We start from the raw sequence: 15,583 nt of genomic DNA on the forward strand, positions 1-15,583 counted from the left end.
AATTTATTAGATGACGTATCGAAAAAATCGTGAAATTTAGAGCATCGGATTCTTGAGTTTAATTTGCACCAAAATATACGTCATTTCACAATTTCCATAGTGCAATTTATAAAATTATATCATTTACAGTGTTTGTATCGAAAAAAAACCATTTATAGTGTTTTTAGCTATATTTTAACTTTACTCATTTTAATAACACTCTATCTTCAATTTTTAATATTTGCAAGAGTTTGTAGCTCAAATGGTAAGCATCTATCTCCACACCTGAGGTTCTAGGTTCAATTTCTCCCTCCTTAATATTACTTATATAAAACTAATAAAAAACACTCAGTCACCACTCTATTGAATGAAGTCCTAACTTGACAATTCCTTAACACCAAAATTGGTGAGTTTCTGAAGTGTTGAATGTATCGGCCTTCCTTCCTATCCCTTCCACACCAAAAAACGAAAATGATTGAACTAGAATTCTAAGAGTGGAACAAATGTCCTTTTTTCATTCAAGTGCATCAATTTATTGCAAAGTACTTAAGAGCTTAGTTGGCTAAGGGCATTCACCCTACACTCGAAGTGTTGAGTTCAAATTCCTCCTTCCACAATATTATTTGTTTCTGAAAAAAAGATAGCGCATCAATTATTATAAAATTATGATGTCTATATAACTCTCATTTTTGGCAAGGCATAGGACATTTCCAGTGGTAGATGGATGCATAGAAATGCGAAGGATCAGGATATGCAGTCGGAGTTTTTTTCTAGCTAGAGAGAGGCCCAAGCCACAACCAAGAAGTTCTTTAAATACATATATCGTAACATAAAAGTCCAGGTATGGTTCAAGAAACACTACAGTGATGATCTGATTCCCTTGACATGGTTCAAGAACCACTCCAACAAGTTTTGATGAGCCTCCTCAGCACACTTAACAGCTGCTTTGTCTTCAACATTGTACCTCACGGTCCACCCGTGTGCCACTTTTGGGAATATCTTCACATGGCTTTTAACCTGTGATTACAGAAAACCAACAGTCGTTTCAAGAAATTTGAAATGTTTCTCACTACCAGCTAGCTACCACAGTGGTGCCTCTTTCCCCATCAAGGTCTTGAGAGTCTATGAACCCTAATTTGAATAGGGTGTTTTTGGTATCTTCCTATCGTTTCTTAAAGAATAAAGAACAAAAGTAAAAGTTCAAACAAAATGGTATCTGATCTTGTAAGGAAAAGTTCTACCTATAACTAGAAGCCATGGCATAATTATACGCCATAATATATAAGAAAAACAAAGGCACTAGTAATGAAGATTGTTTGGATCAAAGATACTCCTACCTCAGACTTTGCAGTTAAAACCTCTTCAAATTGTTTCACGACTTCAGGTGGGGACATATGGTCAATCTCAGCTCCAAGTATAGAAATAGGAACCTTAACATCTGAAAAAAGTAATTCCAGGAATAGATCATTAAACTGTGACTGATTTTTACCTTGTTTTATTTATTTATAGTCTTCCTCAAATATCTGCACACTTGAAAACAATAATTAGTGAGAGAAGAATATATATATATATATATATTTTTTTTCTTTTCAAAATTTGCTGGTAGGCATAGAGGGATCAGGTGTGGGCGCAAATAGTAGCACCCTAATTGTGATACTTGTTTAAAATGATAATTATACCAACTAGGTAACTAGGTAGGCATTTTCTGAATATGACATACAGAAATCTTACCCTTGATATCATCCACAGTGACAAATGAAGGATGACAGAGAACAGCAGCTTGGATAAAGTTGTGCTTTGCAAGTTCAACCACAACCTTACCTGAGAACAGGACAACAATCTATGTCAACCGAACAATATTTTCCATATGGGTTGATCTAATGAAATAAGGGTGTGATAAGTAAAGAGACTGCATAAATGTTAGCACAAAAAAAAAATCTAAATAGGAGACATTTTTGTTTCAATGCAAGGCAAAATGAAACATAGTGACGAAGTGCTAATAAGAAGGGAAAATTAACTCACCTCCCCAACAGAAGCCTGCAGCACCGACTGCAGAAAAACCTTTCCTTCTTAAAGCTCCAAGAACTGGTTTTGCATCTTCAAATCCCTTGGCCTATCAACAAAAAAAGATTGAGACGCTAAGTTTTTTTACAATACTTGAATAATCCAATATTGATAGCAACTTTTGTAACACCACATTATCAGGGAAACATTTAACGTTGTCTCAAAATGTCCAAGCAGTGAACAACTATAAAAAGTTTAACATAACAACAGTTTGGACTGCCAAGCTGAATCTATAAACATAAGAATCTGAAATTTTTATGTAAACTCAATGATACTTGTAAAAGTACTTAGATTGTAAAACAGAACAAAATAGATAAACATAAAAGTAAAAGTAATAGCAAAAGAACCGACCGGTCCATGATCTTTTATCCAAACAGGTAGAGGTCTGTTGGCATCTTCAGGTGCATAAGGGTCTCCGTACAAGAAGTCAGGGACAACAACAAAGAACCCAGCAGCTGCAACTTTTGCAGCAAGCTTCCTTCAAAATGGAAGTACAAGAGTGTAGAAGATTATGGAAACACAGAAACGCGATTCAACACACATTTGTCCTTCAAAGAAAATCTCTGATGTCAGGAACTGGGAGGATGAATTTTCATCCTCATATATATTACAGAGTGAACACTCTAAATAAAGGTAGGGATCTTCAAAGCATCAGAAAACCTCAAAAAGGCAGGGAATTCGACAGTTGTTATATCTGATAGACAGCCTGAAACTAATGGCTTTGTAACTATTTTTCAAGATTTAGTTACATATAGACCTATTATAACCTTTTTTTACCCTCAATGACTGTACTCTTCAAGCAAATTATTCCAAAGTGCACACCAAGTCATCAAATTTAATCAGCAAGAGCAACTGCTGGTCCGGAGTCGATATTAGAGAGGGGCCTGAACTATATGCACGAACAATGAATACGCTGTAAACAAAGTGAAACAGATATGAGATAAGTCATACCTCAAGTTTGGAGCTTCAAATCCTGCACGACAAAGCAACATGTAATATTAAAAGTAGTGTGGTGATATAAAATCACAGCAAACAATTATATAAGATGATTTGGATAATCAGATACAAATCAATAATCGTATTTTAAAAAGAACATTCTTTCTCAATTGACAGAGAAAATAAAAAAAGATAAGTATCCCACTAAAAGTATCCACAAAGGCGAAAATAAAGTTTTGATATCATAAAAGTATTTTCATGACCAAATTGAACATCATTGAAGCTAGAATATCAAACATCATGAAGGAAGCAGATAACCCACAAAGGGAAAGGGGAAACGAAAATGACATAAACTGATTCCTCCAACCTTCAGCAGTAAACCAAACAAAATCAGAGCATCCATTAACATGCACAGCCTAAAAATCAGTGGCCATTGAACCAAAAACCCATCAAATGCACAATAAGGAAAGAACAACAAAACCCATATCACAGAATGAAGTAAAAATGCAAGCTAATAAACCAAACGAAAAGAAGAAAAAAAAACAGAGATAGGCTTTTGAAGTGGTGGGAAAGTACCAAAAATGTCAGAGACGAGAAGAATAGCAAGCTTGGAGTCAGGGGAGCCAGTGACATAAGAGTCGAGACCACCAATCTTTTCAACATGGCCGGAGCCACTTGATGGGTGGATAGTTGGAGGGTTTGAGCAGCACTGAGGGCCTGACATCGTTTCTTCTTCTCTGAATCACAAAATGCACAAACACACACCACTGTGTATCAAAGGCGTGAACTTTCTAAGTAATCAGGATCTTGGAAAGGTGTTGTCTTTTTTATCTTTTTGGGTCAGAATCAAAATCAAACTTTGCAGCTTCTGCAGCCTAAAATTGGAAATTTGAAGAAGAAAGGTGGTGCCCCATTTGTTTGCATCATCTCAAACGTCACCAAAAGTTGGAAGTATATACGTGGCTGAGTTACACGTTTATAGAACGTCGGAAACATGGAACTTGGTCATCAATTTCATGTTTTTGGTCACAAGGCGGGACGAATCCGAAAATAAATAAACAAACTAACAAAGAACACTTCGGATCGATATTCGGTCTAATTTGTCCCATAACATTTAGATGATAACAACATGAACACGATTGTGCTTCGTATAAACATGAGTTAGGCGACATAACCATATTCCCGACAAAGAAGTTCCCTACCACTATTAGTTAAGCTAAACAGGGAATGTGATTCCACCACATCATGAGTGACTATATGAACTGCAACTTGAAAATCACACTCAAGAGAAAGAAATTATGAATTTCATTACCTTGAAAAAAAAAAAATTAAAATTTATAAGTGAAATAGGTAGATTTTTTTTTGGCTCATTCTGAACTTTCCAAATATGATTTTACAAACCAAACCATTTGCTATGTGTGCTGGCAGTACAAACTACCTGCTCAGTCTCAATGTTACATACACAATCATATACTATTATTCAGTCCAATCAAACTATAAGAAATGCCTAGAGAGACTGTGAATGCATCATTTTATTCTCACCCACCTGCCCACATCTTCAAATGTCAACTCTGTCATGAAGTAACAGAGTTTGCCAAGGCCCAAGAGTGGTGGAGGCTTCAAAGCTCATCATCTATATATATGCTACAATAGTTGTAATCTCTCAGTTGTAAATTCTTATTGGTAGTTGAGTACCAACTACTTTTTTCAATTGACATACTTGGTAAACCAATTTAACATGTCCAAATGAGCCTCTTCAGCACTCTTGACTGCTGATTCATCCTCAGCATTGTACCTTGTTGTCCATCCATGAGCCACTCCAGGAAATATTTTCACAAAGCTATTAAACTGAAAACAATATAAATGATAGAGTGAATTTTGACACCAAAGGCAGAATCTGTAAAAGCCAAAACTAATATGAATATCTGATGTAAAAAGATAACTTCTTTAGATAAAAAAAACTTGCAGAAAGTTTATTTTATTACTTCCACAGAAATTGGAATTTGGAAGAGATGATTCTATTTTCTTGTTTAACAAAGGCTTTTTGAGTACCAATTTTAAGTCTTGAAACTCCAGGATGCTACCTAGGCATCATCTAGATGCTGGAAAGGAAAGCCAGCAGTACCAAAGTAAATATGAGTAGTTTTTCTGAGGGATTCTTACCTCAGATTTAGTTGATAAAATCTCTCCAAAATGTTTCAATTGTTCCGGGGGTGAAGTTTTGTCAATCTCAGCTCCCAATATTGCAGTAGGAACCTTAACCTCTGTACGAGCATGTTGCTAATTAATTGGTAACAACTAGTTCTGATGATGAGGTTAAAAAGAAAACTTACCAACTATTTCCTCATCTGTCAACCGACCAGGGTGCAAAATTACAGCAGCTTGAATGTCATTGATCTTTGCTAGTTTCACCACCACATTCCCTGAAGCAAATGTGATGCAATGAAAGCCACATTTTATCAGCTAAACCACTCTTTGATCTCTATAGACAACTAGTTTACCCTAAAGTTAAAAAGCTTAATTACCTCCCCAACAAAAGCCTGCAGCTCCTATGGCAGAAATGCCTTGACTCTTCAGAGCAGCAATCACTAGTTTGGCATCTTCATATCCTTTCTCCTAAAGCAGTCCAAAAGACATAACCAATATATAAACTGTTCCTTTTCTGCTTTGGTTGTAAACCATAAATGTATAATTCATTTTTCTTGATTCTTGTTCCTAAGGATCATAATTGCCATTTACAAAGATTGTATCTATTTCTATCAAGAAAGAGGCTTACCCTGCTGTGAGCTTTAAGCCACGACTCTCGATCAAATTGCGGATTGTCAAGATTAAAAGGATCACCATAAAAGAAATCAGGAAGTACCACAAAAAATCCAGCTGCAGCAACTTTATCCGCAAGTTTCCTTTCCAGAGCAAACAATGTGAACATTCATTTCATTGAATAAGTAATGACTATGGCTACAGATATCTATCATATCAGGACAAATGAGACCCAACTCAAATGGCAATCTTGATTAAGGGGGGTGATTCAAAGACCCTCATATATATTGCTTCTCTGTCAAAGTAAGGCACTTTTATGCAGATTGCAGACTAATATAATTCTTTACTAGAAAACAAGGAAGTACCAGTCAATTTTATAACTTGTCCCTAAAGAAGCATTCTTTTATGAATCTGATCATTTTTATTGATTAATAAAGTAGAACCACTGACCCTGACATAATTGGGGAGAAGAGAACCATACCTTAAATTTAGGTTTTCATACCCTGCAAAAACATAACAAAAACAAGCAAACCAACATGTTGTTAAATTTAAAACCACTAGTATTAAACCCAACTAGCTTTTAATCTGCTATTAGCCCCAGTTATCAACAGAGTTTCTTCTAACCAATTCACTCATAACCCATCATTGTTTTCAAAAACACACTCCCATATCTTTCCAAATTTAAGCTAAAAAAGAAGAATAAAAATCAACTTATGTAACAGAGATTAATGAAGAAAATGTTGATGGGTTGGTACCAAAAACATCTGAGACTAGAAGGATGGCATGCTTGGATTCACTTGGGCCAGTGAGGTAGGTTTTAAGTCCCCCAAGTTCTAGGAGAGTCCCTTCTCCAGATGTTGAGCCCAGTGCTGGTGGGTTCTTGAAGCATTCAGCACTTGACATTTTGGACTTTGAGATATTCACAGTGTTTCAGTTTCAGACAGTGAGAAGCAGAAGTTGAAGTCAACCTCAGCTTACGAAATCTTAGAATCAACCTCATCTGATTGAACTGACAAACGTCATTCCTTATGTCAGATAGCACAAGAAACCGGGTTAGTTAAACATGTCCTGCCGGCCAATGACGTGGCGGCTTGGCCTATGAAGTACAAGAGAATATATGCTAATTTAATGTTAGTAACATATGAAATCTATAAAAGAGTAGTAAATTCAAATGTTAACAATATTGTTGCCGTGCCAACAAGGTTTAGTCCAGTGGTTTCAGGTTCAAATTTCTTAACACTTTGGTAGTGTGTGGGTGAGAAATCATCTCCCTTATAGTTTAGACTATATAGTTGCTGTGTAATATAGTTGCAGCTAATTATAAAAAAAATTTAAAAAAAAACAATTATTTTGTAGAAGAGTGTCATTTTAAAGTTTACCTCAGCTTACGAAATCTTAGAATCAACTCTGGGATACATTCAGAATACTCTTCTCAGATTTCGAAAATTTTAGGATTTTTTGGTCAAAAGAAACACCCACAAAAATGAAACATATAAAAACGGTTTTGACACAACCAAAAAATAATAAACTTTTTTGAGTTTTTTTTAAGCGATAGTGTAAATTACTCTAACTTAACTTAATCCATAGAGAAGAGATTCAAACTTGAATTCAAGAAGCCAAACTCACTACTACCTTTACCAATTAACCCACATTTGAAAAAATTTCGTGTATTTAGGGAAACAGTAGAAAGCATGCGCTGAACTGAGTTTTGGATCAAAGACCCAAGCTAGTTGGGTTCTAAGATTTTATAGTCCAGTTCTCATATTGCAATCCAGTGGCCCAATCCAACTAAACCCGCCAAAATATAACCGTCTTCCAATACGTCGTCGTAAAATGTAGAAATTCCGAGCCTGTCGCATAGTCCAGCGGAGTCCCAGACATTAACCAATAACCACCATGCACACCAAACCAAAACAAACAAAAAAGAACTAAATAAATAAATAAATAATAAATAAATAAAATCTATCCGGAGCATAAGAGACCGGCCTTGTCTGATACGCTATCCCATCAAATTCAACCTCGTCAGTGTTTCTCCTGTGGAGGTTTTTGTAGGGTTTCTCTCTAAACCCACAAGCCCAGCGAAAATGGGTTCTCTGGAAAATGGGATAGAGAGAGCTACAAATGGCAGAGAAGAGCATGAAGAAGAAACAGAGCAAGAGCCAATATTAATGGAGCAATCTGAGAGGTTTTGTATGTTTCCTATTAGGTACAAGCAAGTCTGGGAGATGTACAAGAAGGCTATGGCCAGTTTTTGGACTGGTACTTGTTCATTTTTCCTCTTTATATGTCTTTAAAACACAGAAGAAAGATTCTCATATTTCATTTTAATTTTGGTGTTTTCTTGTTTATCGCTGTGTGTTTTGAAATGGGTATCTGTTGGTTTCTCCAATTTCATTGATATATATTTTTTTTTAATGTGGAAACATGTTCACATGGAATTGTACTTTGACAACTTGGTTCTTGCCCTGTTTGGATTTTTGTTTTTTTTTTTTTTTTTTCTGGGTTGGAAATGGAGGTATGCTTCCTTGGACTTCAGAGTATAATTCAAAAGAAATCTGAAGTGGGATTTGTTAATACTTTTATTTCAAAATTCGGTTGGGTTTTGCAGTTGTTGGACTTGTTACTGTGGTGGGTTCATGAAAGTAGTATCTTTTTTTTTCCTTTATTGGGTCCCCAACATTACTTTAGACTATACTTGTTGGCATTTGCTGTGTCTCTCTGAAAGGGAGCACATTTGATGTTTTCTTATGCTTTATTTACCTCTGTTCTCTCTCCTAAGAACATTATACATTCGGTTATTTATGGAATCGTGCATGAAAAATAAATAATAAAGCCTTACGTAAATCCAAACCCATTGGCGGCTGCAAATTTTGACTGCAATATGACCTCTTAAGACCAAGGTATTCTGATGTCAGATACAGTTAAATGGGTAGCAGTGCTTGTGATTTACTTGGCTTGTGCCCATGGTAAATAGCATTAGCATGTAGTGCCTTGCTCAGAGAATCCTGAATCTACAATCTTGAACATATGAGCTTTTGCAATTCTGCTCGGCATATCTAGTCTTCGGCAGGCGTGGTTGAATTAATGCTTAGAATGTGTACATAAGGCCTATATTTCAGTCGCTTGATTTCGTATCTGCTGTTTAGTAGTTTCATTTTTGTCTTTACCACAGCATGTCCTAATGACATGTTAATTGGCTTACAGCTGAGGAGGTTGATCTCTCCCAGGATGTACAGCAGTGGGATGCTTTGTCTGACTCCGAAAAGCACTTTGTAAGTCATGTCCTGGCATTTTTTGCCGCATCTGATGGGATTGTTTTGGAGAATTTGGCTGCAAGATTTCTAAACGATGTTCAGATTCCAGAGGTGATTTGTCTGCTATGATCTGTTCTTTATATGAAGAAGAGTGTTTGAATTTCCCAAAACATTTTCCCTCTCTCCTATTTCACCCTATAATTTTTGAACTGTTGATGATTTGCCACATAATTAGACTAAAATCCATTTTTATTTTCTCCTAGTTGACCAACTAACACTAAGGCTTTTCGTTCTTCTCAGGCTCGGGCATTCTATGGATTTCAACTTGCAATGGAGAATATTCATTCTGGTAGAACTTTAAACATGGTTTCTGTTGTTTCCTCTATTTGTAGTGTATGGAGCCACCTGCCTAAGGGGTTTTCTCTTTGCTCCTTTTTTAAATGCTGTCTATCATCAGAGATGTACAGCTTGCTTTTGGAGACATATATCAAGGATTCAATGGAGAAACATAGATTGTTCAATGCAATTGAAAGCATTCCTTGTGTCTCTAGGAAGGCTAAGTGGGCGTTGGATTGGATACACAGGTACATGTACATTCTTCTTCTTTATTCCTGGTATAAGCAAAGATGGCACATCTTTGGGTTTGGAATGCTTTATAATTGCTAATAAAGGAGATTATATTTCTTGTATGGCTGGACTCATTTGTACATGATACATGCAATCATGTTTAAATGTGTTTGTAAAATCATGTACTTGATGTGTTAACCTTGAAGTTCTTTAGTACTTTTAAAATTCAACGTTATAATATGGCCTGAGTAGAGAATGGGTTGTTTGTCTTGAGTTGTGTAGGAGGGCCATTTCTATCAAACGGAAATCACATATGCAGTAACTTGAACTTCCTCCTGTGTGATATCTATGTTGTGTCTGTAGGTTCAAAGTGTGCATATAGGAGTGACAAAAGTTATACAGCCTGCAATTTTTGAATACAACACTTGGTCTTTCTAAAGAGGAGATTCTGCGCATGGGAAGTGAGATGGGATGGGTGGTGGGGGAGGCATCTTTAAAATTATATCTAATTGGGAATTTATGTATTTTAACAAAATATTTAGTTTCTAACAAAACTAAGAGCTCTGCTGTATCATATGTAAATATCACATTATATTTGAACTTCGTACCATCTGCTGCATACTGCAACTTTAAAAGTTGTCGTTGTTAAGACCAGCTGATTGTAGTCATCAAGCTTCATTTGTAGTTCATACATATTCTCTATATGATTAAAAGCAAGGAACCTGTTGCCTAAAACAATTTCTTATTCTGCATGATGTGCAGTTCCAATTCATTTGCAGAGAGACTTGTTGCTTTTGCATGTGTTGAAGGAATCTTCTTCTCCGGAAGGTACTGTGCACTCACATACCCTTTTTTCTTTCTTGGATTTTTGTCATGAGGCTTGATACAACTTTTCTTTTCTTTTCTTCACCTTTTGCCCTTTGTTTATTGTTCATTTGAGGTTCTCAGCTTCTGTGCCATATTCTGGCTTAAAAAGAGGGGCTTAATGCCTGGTTTGACATTCTCAAATGAGCTTATCTCCAGAGATGAGGGCCTCCATTGTGATTTCGCTTGTCTTCTGTACAGGTAATTCATGTTTTTCTTTAGCTTTTTTAAGGGTTCTTGAATTTCGAGTATCGCATCTGGTTGTAAGAAAAAGATAATGGTTACTTATAGGGAGTTTCTTGCCAAAATCCTTGATTTATTACTCTTTGTCCCCACAAAATCAGGGAATTCAAGAAATTTGATAAAATAATTTCAATAAGCAAATGACAGAAAGTTATTTTGTTGCTATTGACTACAGTTTGTTACGGAAGCAATTGCCTTGGCAAAAAGTTCATGGCATTGTACATGAAGCTGTCGAGATTGAGACCGAGTTTGTTTGTGAGGCCCTCCCATGTGCATTGATTGGCATGAACTCAGATCTCATGAGCCAGTACATAAAATTTGTAGCTGATCGACTCTTGGTATATCTCTGATGATTTGTTCCTCTTTTATTTTTTTTCTTTCTTTAATTCCTAGGGAATTAGGGGAGTTTGTGTTTAATTTTTATAGTTATTGTTAGTGTTACATATCAATATGAATGTAATAGAATATACTCTACCTTCCAGGTTGCATTAGGGTACCAGAGGAAGTACAATGTGGAAAATCCTTTTGATTGGATGGAGTTTATTTCTTTGCAGTGAGTATTTCTGAGAATGTGGTTTATGCCTGCTTTAATCTATTCTTAGAACTGGTTGACTGATAATTTACAAGTGAACATCCTGCATGAATATTTCACTGGGTTTGTAAGGTCTTAATTATTTATCTATTTGCTGCTAATGACTGGATTGGTGGGTTATTATGACTGCATTGGATAGGGAAACTTAGAAATAAACTTTCTCTGTTTTTAACTATTCACCATGTGAAATATAAACTTGGGAAAAACTCCAGGGAACTGAAGCCGGTGGCATCCTATCAAAGTATGTGGGATAGTAGGAATGGTCAGTCATTAGCTTAATGTCCTACCACTTAGTTTGGCATCTTGATCTTGATCTTGTTTTTTTTTCTTTCTGCAGAGGAAAGACGAACTTTTTTGAGAGAAGGGTGGGTGACTATCAAAAAGCATCTGTTATGTCAGGCCTCCAAGATGGTGGAAAGAATTTCATCTTCAAGATGGACGCAGACTTCTAGTCATCAATTTGTTGCAACTTTCTCCAGCATTGTACTGAAATGCCGGATTTGGAATCCAAATTTTGTCACTCTTCTTTGTGCCCTCAATTTGTATATTGTATTTCAAGGAATATATATAATGTCATAGTCTAACTGAAGTTGTATTAATTTATGCCAAGCCGTCTTTAGCTCGGGGGGTGGTTGTCATTATCAGTAAAGAAATTTGTATCTATAATTTAAAATTTCATTATAATCTGGTGGAAAATGTGAAATGTGCATCATATCTCAACCTCATCATTGTGTTTGCAAAATGATGCATGCATCTGCTACTTTCATCAGTGCTGTGATGATTATTAGCATTATGAGTGTGGCATGGGTACCCTTTTGCCAATTTTGTGTGAATCATGCCTGTACTTGCGTGTGTCTGCAGATACATACCAGCTACCTTGCCAATTTTTCCCTACGATTGGTGCCATGAGTTTTTCACCATTGGGATCTGGATTTATGGAGGTTTGCATAGAAAAAAAGAGATGTGAAAGCTTCAGTTGCGCGTCGGCGTGTGATGTATTGCTAACCATTGATGAGTGTGGCACACGCGCGACTAGTGCTAGCATCCTCTCAGAGAACGGAAAATTTTCTTTAAAAAAAAAAAGGTGACAGGAGCATATTGTTGGTTCCAGACCATAGGCAATCATAGTTCTGTGAGAGTGACTGATGAAAATGATGTTTATTGTCTTTTGGATTAGGCTAGAGTTGAGTGATGCTTAAACATAATCCACCTCAAGATTCACAATCTATGCCTAAGCTAATTTAAAAGCAACCATATCCACAAGCTTATGTTTTCTTCTTTGGGGATTCTTGATAAGGATCTAAATGATCCATGTTGTCGGTTTTGGAAAGGTTGATTTGATTTCACCTTAATGTTATATGCAAGCTAATCCAACACTAGCACTAGGATGAACTGTTCCTCATTATCCTGAAATGACGATCAACTAGTATTTGTCACTAAATTTTGTTGAATTGATGAAAGGAAGATGAGCTAAAGGCACTCACTTTAAGACACATTGAAAACCTAACAACAAACCCTAATGCTCCCAATTAGTCTTTTGTTGCTTTCTCCATGTTACAACTTGGTCAACATGGCACGCCCAATAGACAGAAAGCAGGCACTCTCTCTCTCTCTCTCTCTCTCTCTCTCTCAGTTTGGCGTCTGCTTGAGGTGATCAGGGCACTAAAATTAGGTACCAAACAATCCACCTTCTTTTTCCTTTTCTACGCTTGTTTTTGTATTATCCAAATTTCCTAGTAATTATTAGGTACCCCATCAACATTCATGCACCAAAATTTAAAGAGAAAGTGACGGGTTATTCATTTTAAATCAAAAAGGGTTCATTTGTAGCTCCATAATTTTATTCCTTTCTTATGTTTGCTTGCCTTGGCCGCTTTCATGTTTTGGTGGTAAGCTAACGTCTTTCGAGAGGCACACTTGGATCAATCCGTATGGTCTATAGAAAAGATGATAATGCCTCTTAATTAAGACAAAGAATCAGAATCATGAAGTACTCTTTTTAAATAAAGTTAATCAATGTTTCGATTATTTTCAACACCTCGCAATTTACATCATGATCCATGTGGGTGTGGCTTCGTTAACTATTTACCTGTCCCACTTTACCAGCTTCAAATCAGATCATAACAACTTTGAACCTCCCATGATGCGGTTGCTCAGATAACTGGGACCATTTCACCAACCTCACCTTTTTTTTCTTTCTCGTAAGTCATATCTATCCCAATAGAATACCATTGATTGGCTCATAAGTTAGAGAAATATTTTAGTTTTTCGGACATTGTCTTGTTAATTCATGCATTATAATGTGGATAGACGACACAATCGATACCTCATGTACTTATGGTATATTATTAATAAATAAATATTCATGTTATAACACAAGTAGAGTAAGTATGATAGTCATTGAAAGATTTTGTTTAAGGCCTCTAATGTGACAGTCATCTTAAAAGTTTTAAAATTCCCTAATTAGTTTTTCCTTTCCTCATATTGTGTGCTTTATAAACACGATTAGGGCATCAGAAAGAATGTGAAATGACGTTTATTCTTCATTTGCCTTAATTGGATTCTCATTAACCCCACACAGCATATAATCCCGTCTCTCCCATGAAGAATTATTCTAATTAGGATTGTTGTGGGAGGTTGAACCATATTAGTTGAGACTTTGAGATTATCCAAGAACAGCAATGGCCCTAATTATATATCTCTCATTTCAAAGTGGCTAAACGGCCTTAACTGATGGAGGCACTAGTGCTTACCTAACCATAATAAGATATGCATAAAGCATACATAGCAAGAGCTTCCCAATCAAAGGAAAAGTAGGAAGAAAGAAGGACCACCCTCTTTACCTTCCCATACCTAAAGCCTGAGAGCAATCTTAATATATGACAATTCTATTTGCCACTTTTGTCACTTGGAGGTGGACCAACTCTAAAGTCTCTAGTGGGGATATTATCATCTTTGTTGTGCTTGTGGCCTTATCCCTCACCTACCCTAACCACTAATGATCTATCATCTATCCATGAACCATGAAAATATTTAGTATAAAAATAATATTTTAAAAATAATAATTTAGGATCTCCTGGTGGCAACCCATTGGAGCTTATGGGTTGGTGATCATTAGTGGGCCAGGTTGTGGATGGGTCCATAGTCTCTTCATGAGAAAGATCAATAGTAAGATTACATTTTACCCCTTGATTAGTTCCAACTGAAAAGTTGAGCTGATCTAATACATTGGTGGGACATGAAAGTGCTCTAACATTTGTAAGTACAAGATAATCTTAAAAATGTCAAAATGACAAATTTAACCCTCATCTTATCTAAATGAAACATGTCAATCTTGGTTAATGCAAAAGTAACTACATGATCAAGGTCTAAAATATCGATGGTATCGGAAATATCGGTAGTTTAAAAACACGAAAATTTCTATGGAAATATCGAGATATTATCGATATCAATAAAAATTGAATAAAAACCACGGAAATTGTAAGAAAAACTTGGAAATTTTTATTGAAACTTTGGAGGATGTTATTCAATCAATTATCTATTAGTTTATCACAAAAAATTAGAAGGAAATGCATTGCATGATGGGTTAACTGATTTAAGTTGATTATATAACGAGCTGACAAACACTATAAGTGTAGAAAATATGTAGTAATTAATTAAAAAAGATTAATCACACAATAATAATTTATATATAATGATTTACTACAATATTTTACACTTTATACATTGCATGGTAAGATACATGAGTGACTTAGTATCACACAAAGTTCTTATGAGATTCAAAATTTTCACTATCTTCATCATCTCTATATGTAAAGTAAGTATATTGTGAAGAGTAGTCATCAAATGATAAACCCCCAAAATAATTTTGCATGTAATTGTTGAAAACAAAACAATATAAATATACATATTTTAGCATATAATCACAAAAACTTAAGCAACATAGTGGTTAAGGCATTGGAGGAGTGAAATGGCAAGGGTTTGAATCCCTTTTTTTTTCCCCCTTGTGCTTTATGTTTTTTTTAAATTTTTTTTTTTCCATTACATCGATATTTTCGATATTATAGCGATATTTTGACAAAATATTGCTAAAGTGTGAGTGAAATTATCGATATCGATATTATCGATATTTATACGATATGTATATGGATACTTTCCGAAATATCTGTGACCCGAAAAGACGATAATATCCTCGATATTTCTTCGATATTGTCGATATTTTAGACTATACACATGACTAACTATGGGTCTAGCGAGTGAAAAAAAGGTTTTGATTTAGGGAGTGAAAAAAGATTTCGATAAAAAAAAATAGACTTTTTTAATT

General features: G+C 35.5%; 3 protein-coding genes across 4 annotated transcripts; 1 reads left to right on the forward strand and 2 right to left on the reverse strand.

The window, feature by feature from the left end:
* Positions 1–631: 631 nt before the first annotated feature.
* Positions 632–3,861, reverse strand: LOC110750464 (endo-1,3;1,4-beta-D-glucanase-like). Its single transcript, XM_021950804.2, has 7 exons — positions 3,556–3,861; positions 2,995–3,016; positions 2,395–2,521; positions 2,002–2,092; positions 1,711–1,800; positions 1,317–1,417; positions 632–996 (listed from the first exon to the last, which is right to left on the reverse strand). Exons 1-7 carry the CDS (start codon positions 3,701–3,703, stop codon positions 838–840), a joined length of 738 nt encoding a protein of 245 aa, XP_021806496.1. The 5' UTR covers positions 3,704–3,861; the 3' UTR covers positions 632–837.
* A 431-nt stretch (positions 3,862–4,292) lies between these two features.
* On the reverse strand, positions 4,293–6,755 carry LOC110750466 (endo-1,3;1,4-beta-D-glucanase-like). The gene is made up of 7 exons (XM_021950807.2): positions 6,495–6,755; positions 6,221–6,242; positions 5,756–5,882; positions 5,505–5,595; positions 5,313–5,402; positions 5,143–5,243; positions 4,293–4,827 (listed from the first exon to the last, which is right to left on the reverse strand). The coding sequence occupies exons 1-7, from the start codon at positions 6,640–6,642 to the stop codon at positions 4,687–4,689; spliced, it is 720 nt and encodes a 239-aa protein (XP_021806499.1). The 5' UTR covers positions 6,643–6,755; the 3' UTR covers positions 4,293–4,686.
* Positions 6,756–7,679: 924 nt separating this feature from the next.
* RNR2A (ribonucleotide reductase 2A) lies at positions 7,680–11,984 on the forward strand. Of its 2 annotated transcripts, XM_021950808.2 has the most exons (10): positions 7,680–7,998; positions 8,944–9,104; positions 9,294–9,342; positions 9,451–9,577; positions 10,323–10,388; positions 10,509–10,625; positions 10,843–11,005; positions 11,150–11,220; positions 11,472–11,521; positions 11,597–11,984. In XM_021950808.2, the coding sequence occupies exons 1-10, from the start codon at positions 7,824–7,826 to the stop codon at positions 11,836–11,838; spliced, it is 1,221 nt and encodes a 406-aa protein (XP_021806500.1). In that variant the 5' UTR covers positions 7,680–7,823; the 3' UTR covers positions 11,839–11,984. The 2 variants fall into 2 exon arrangements, with proteins under 2 accessions (XP_021806500.1, XP_021806502.1); XM_021950810.2 differs by lacking the exon at positions 11,472–11,521 and having other exon boundaries at positions 7,682–7,998.
* Positions 11,985–15,583: the final 3,599 nt, after the last annotated feature.

Source organism: Prunus avium, chromosome 1, assembly GCF_965620075.1.
Source record: "Prunus avium chromosome 1, drPruAviu1.hap1.1, whole genome shotgun sequence".
Lineage (NCBI taxonomy): Eukaryota > Viridiplantae > Streptophyta > Magnoliopsida > Rosales > Rosaceae > Prunus > Prunus avium.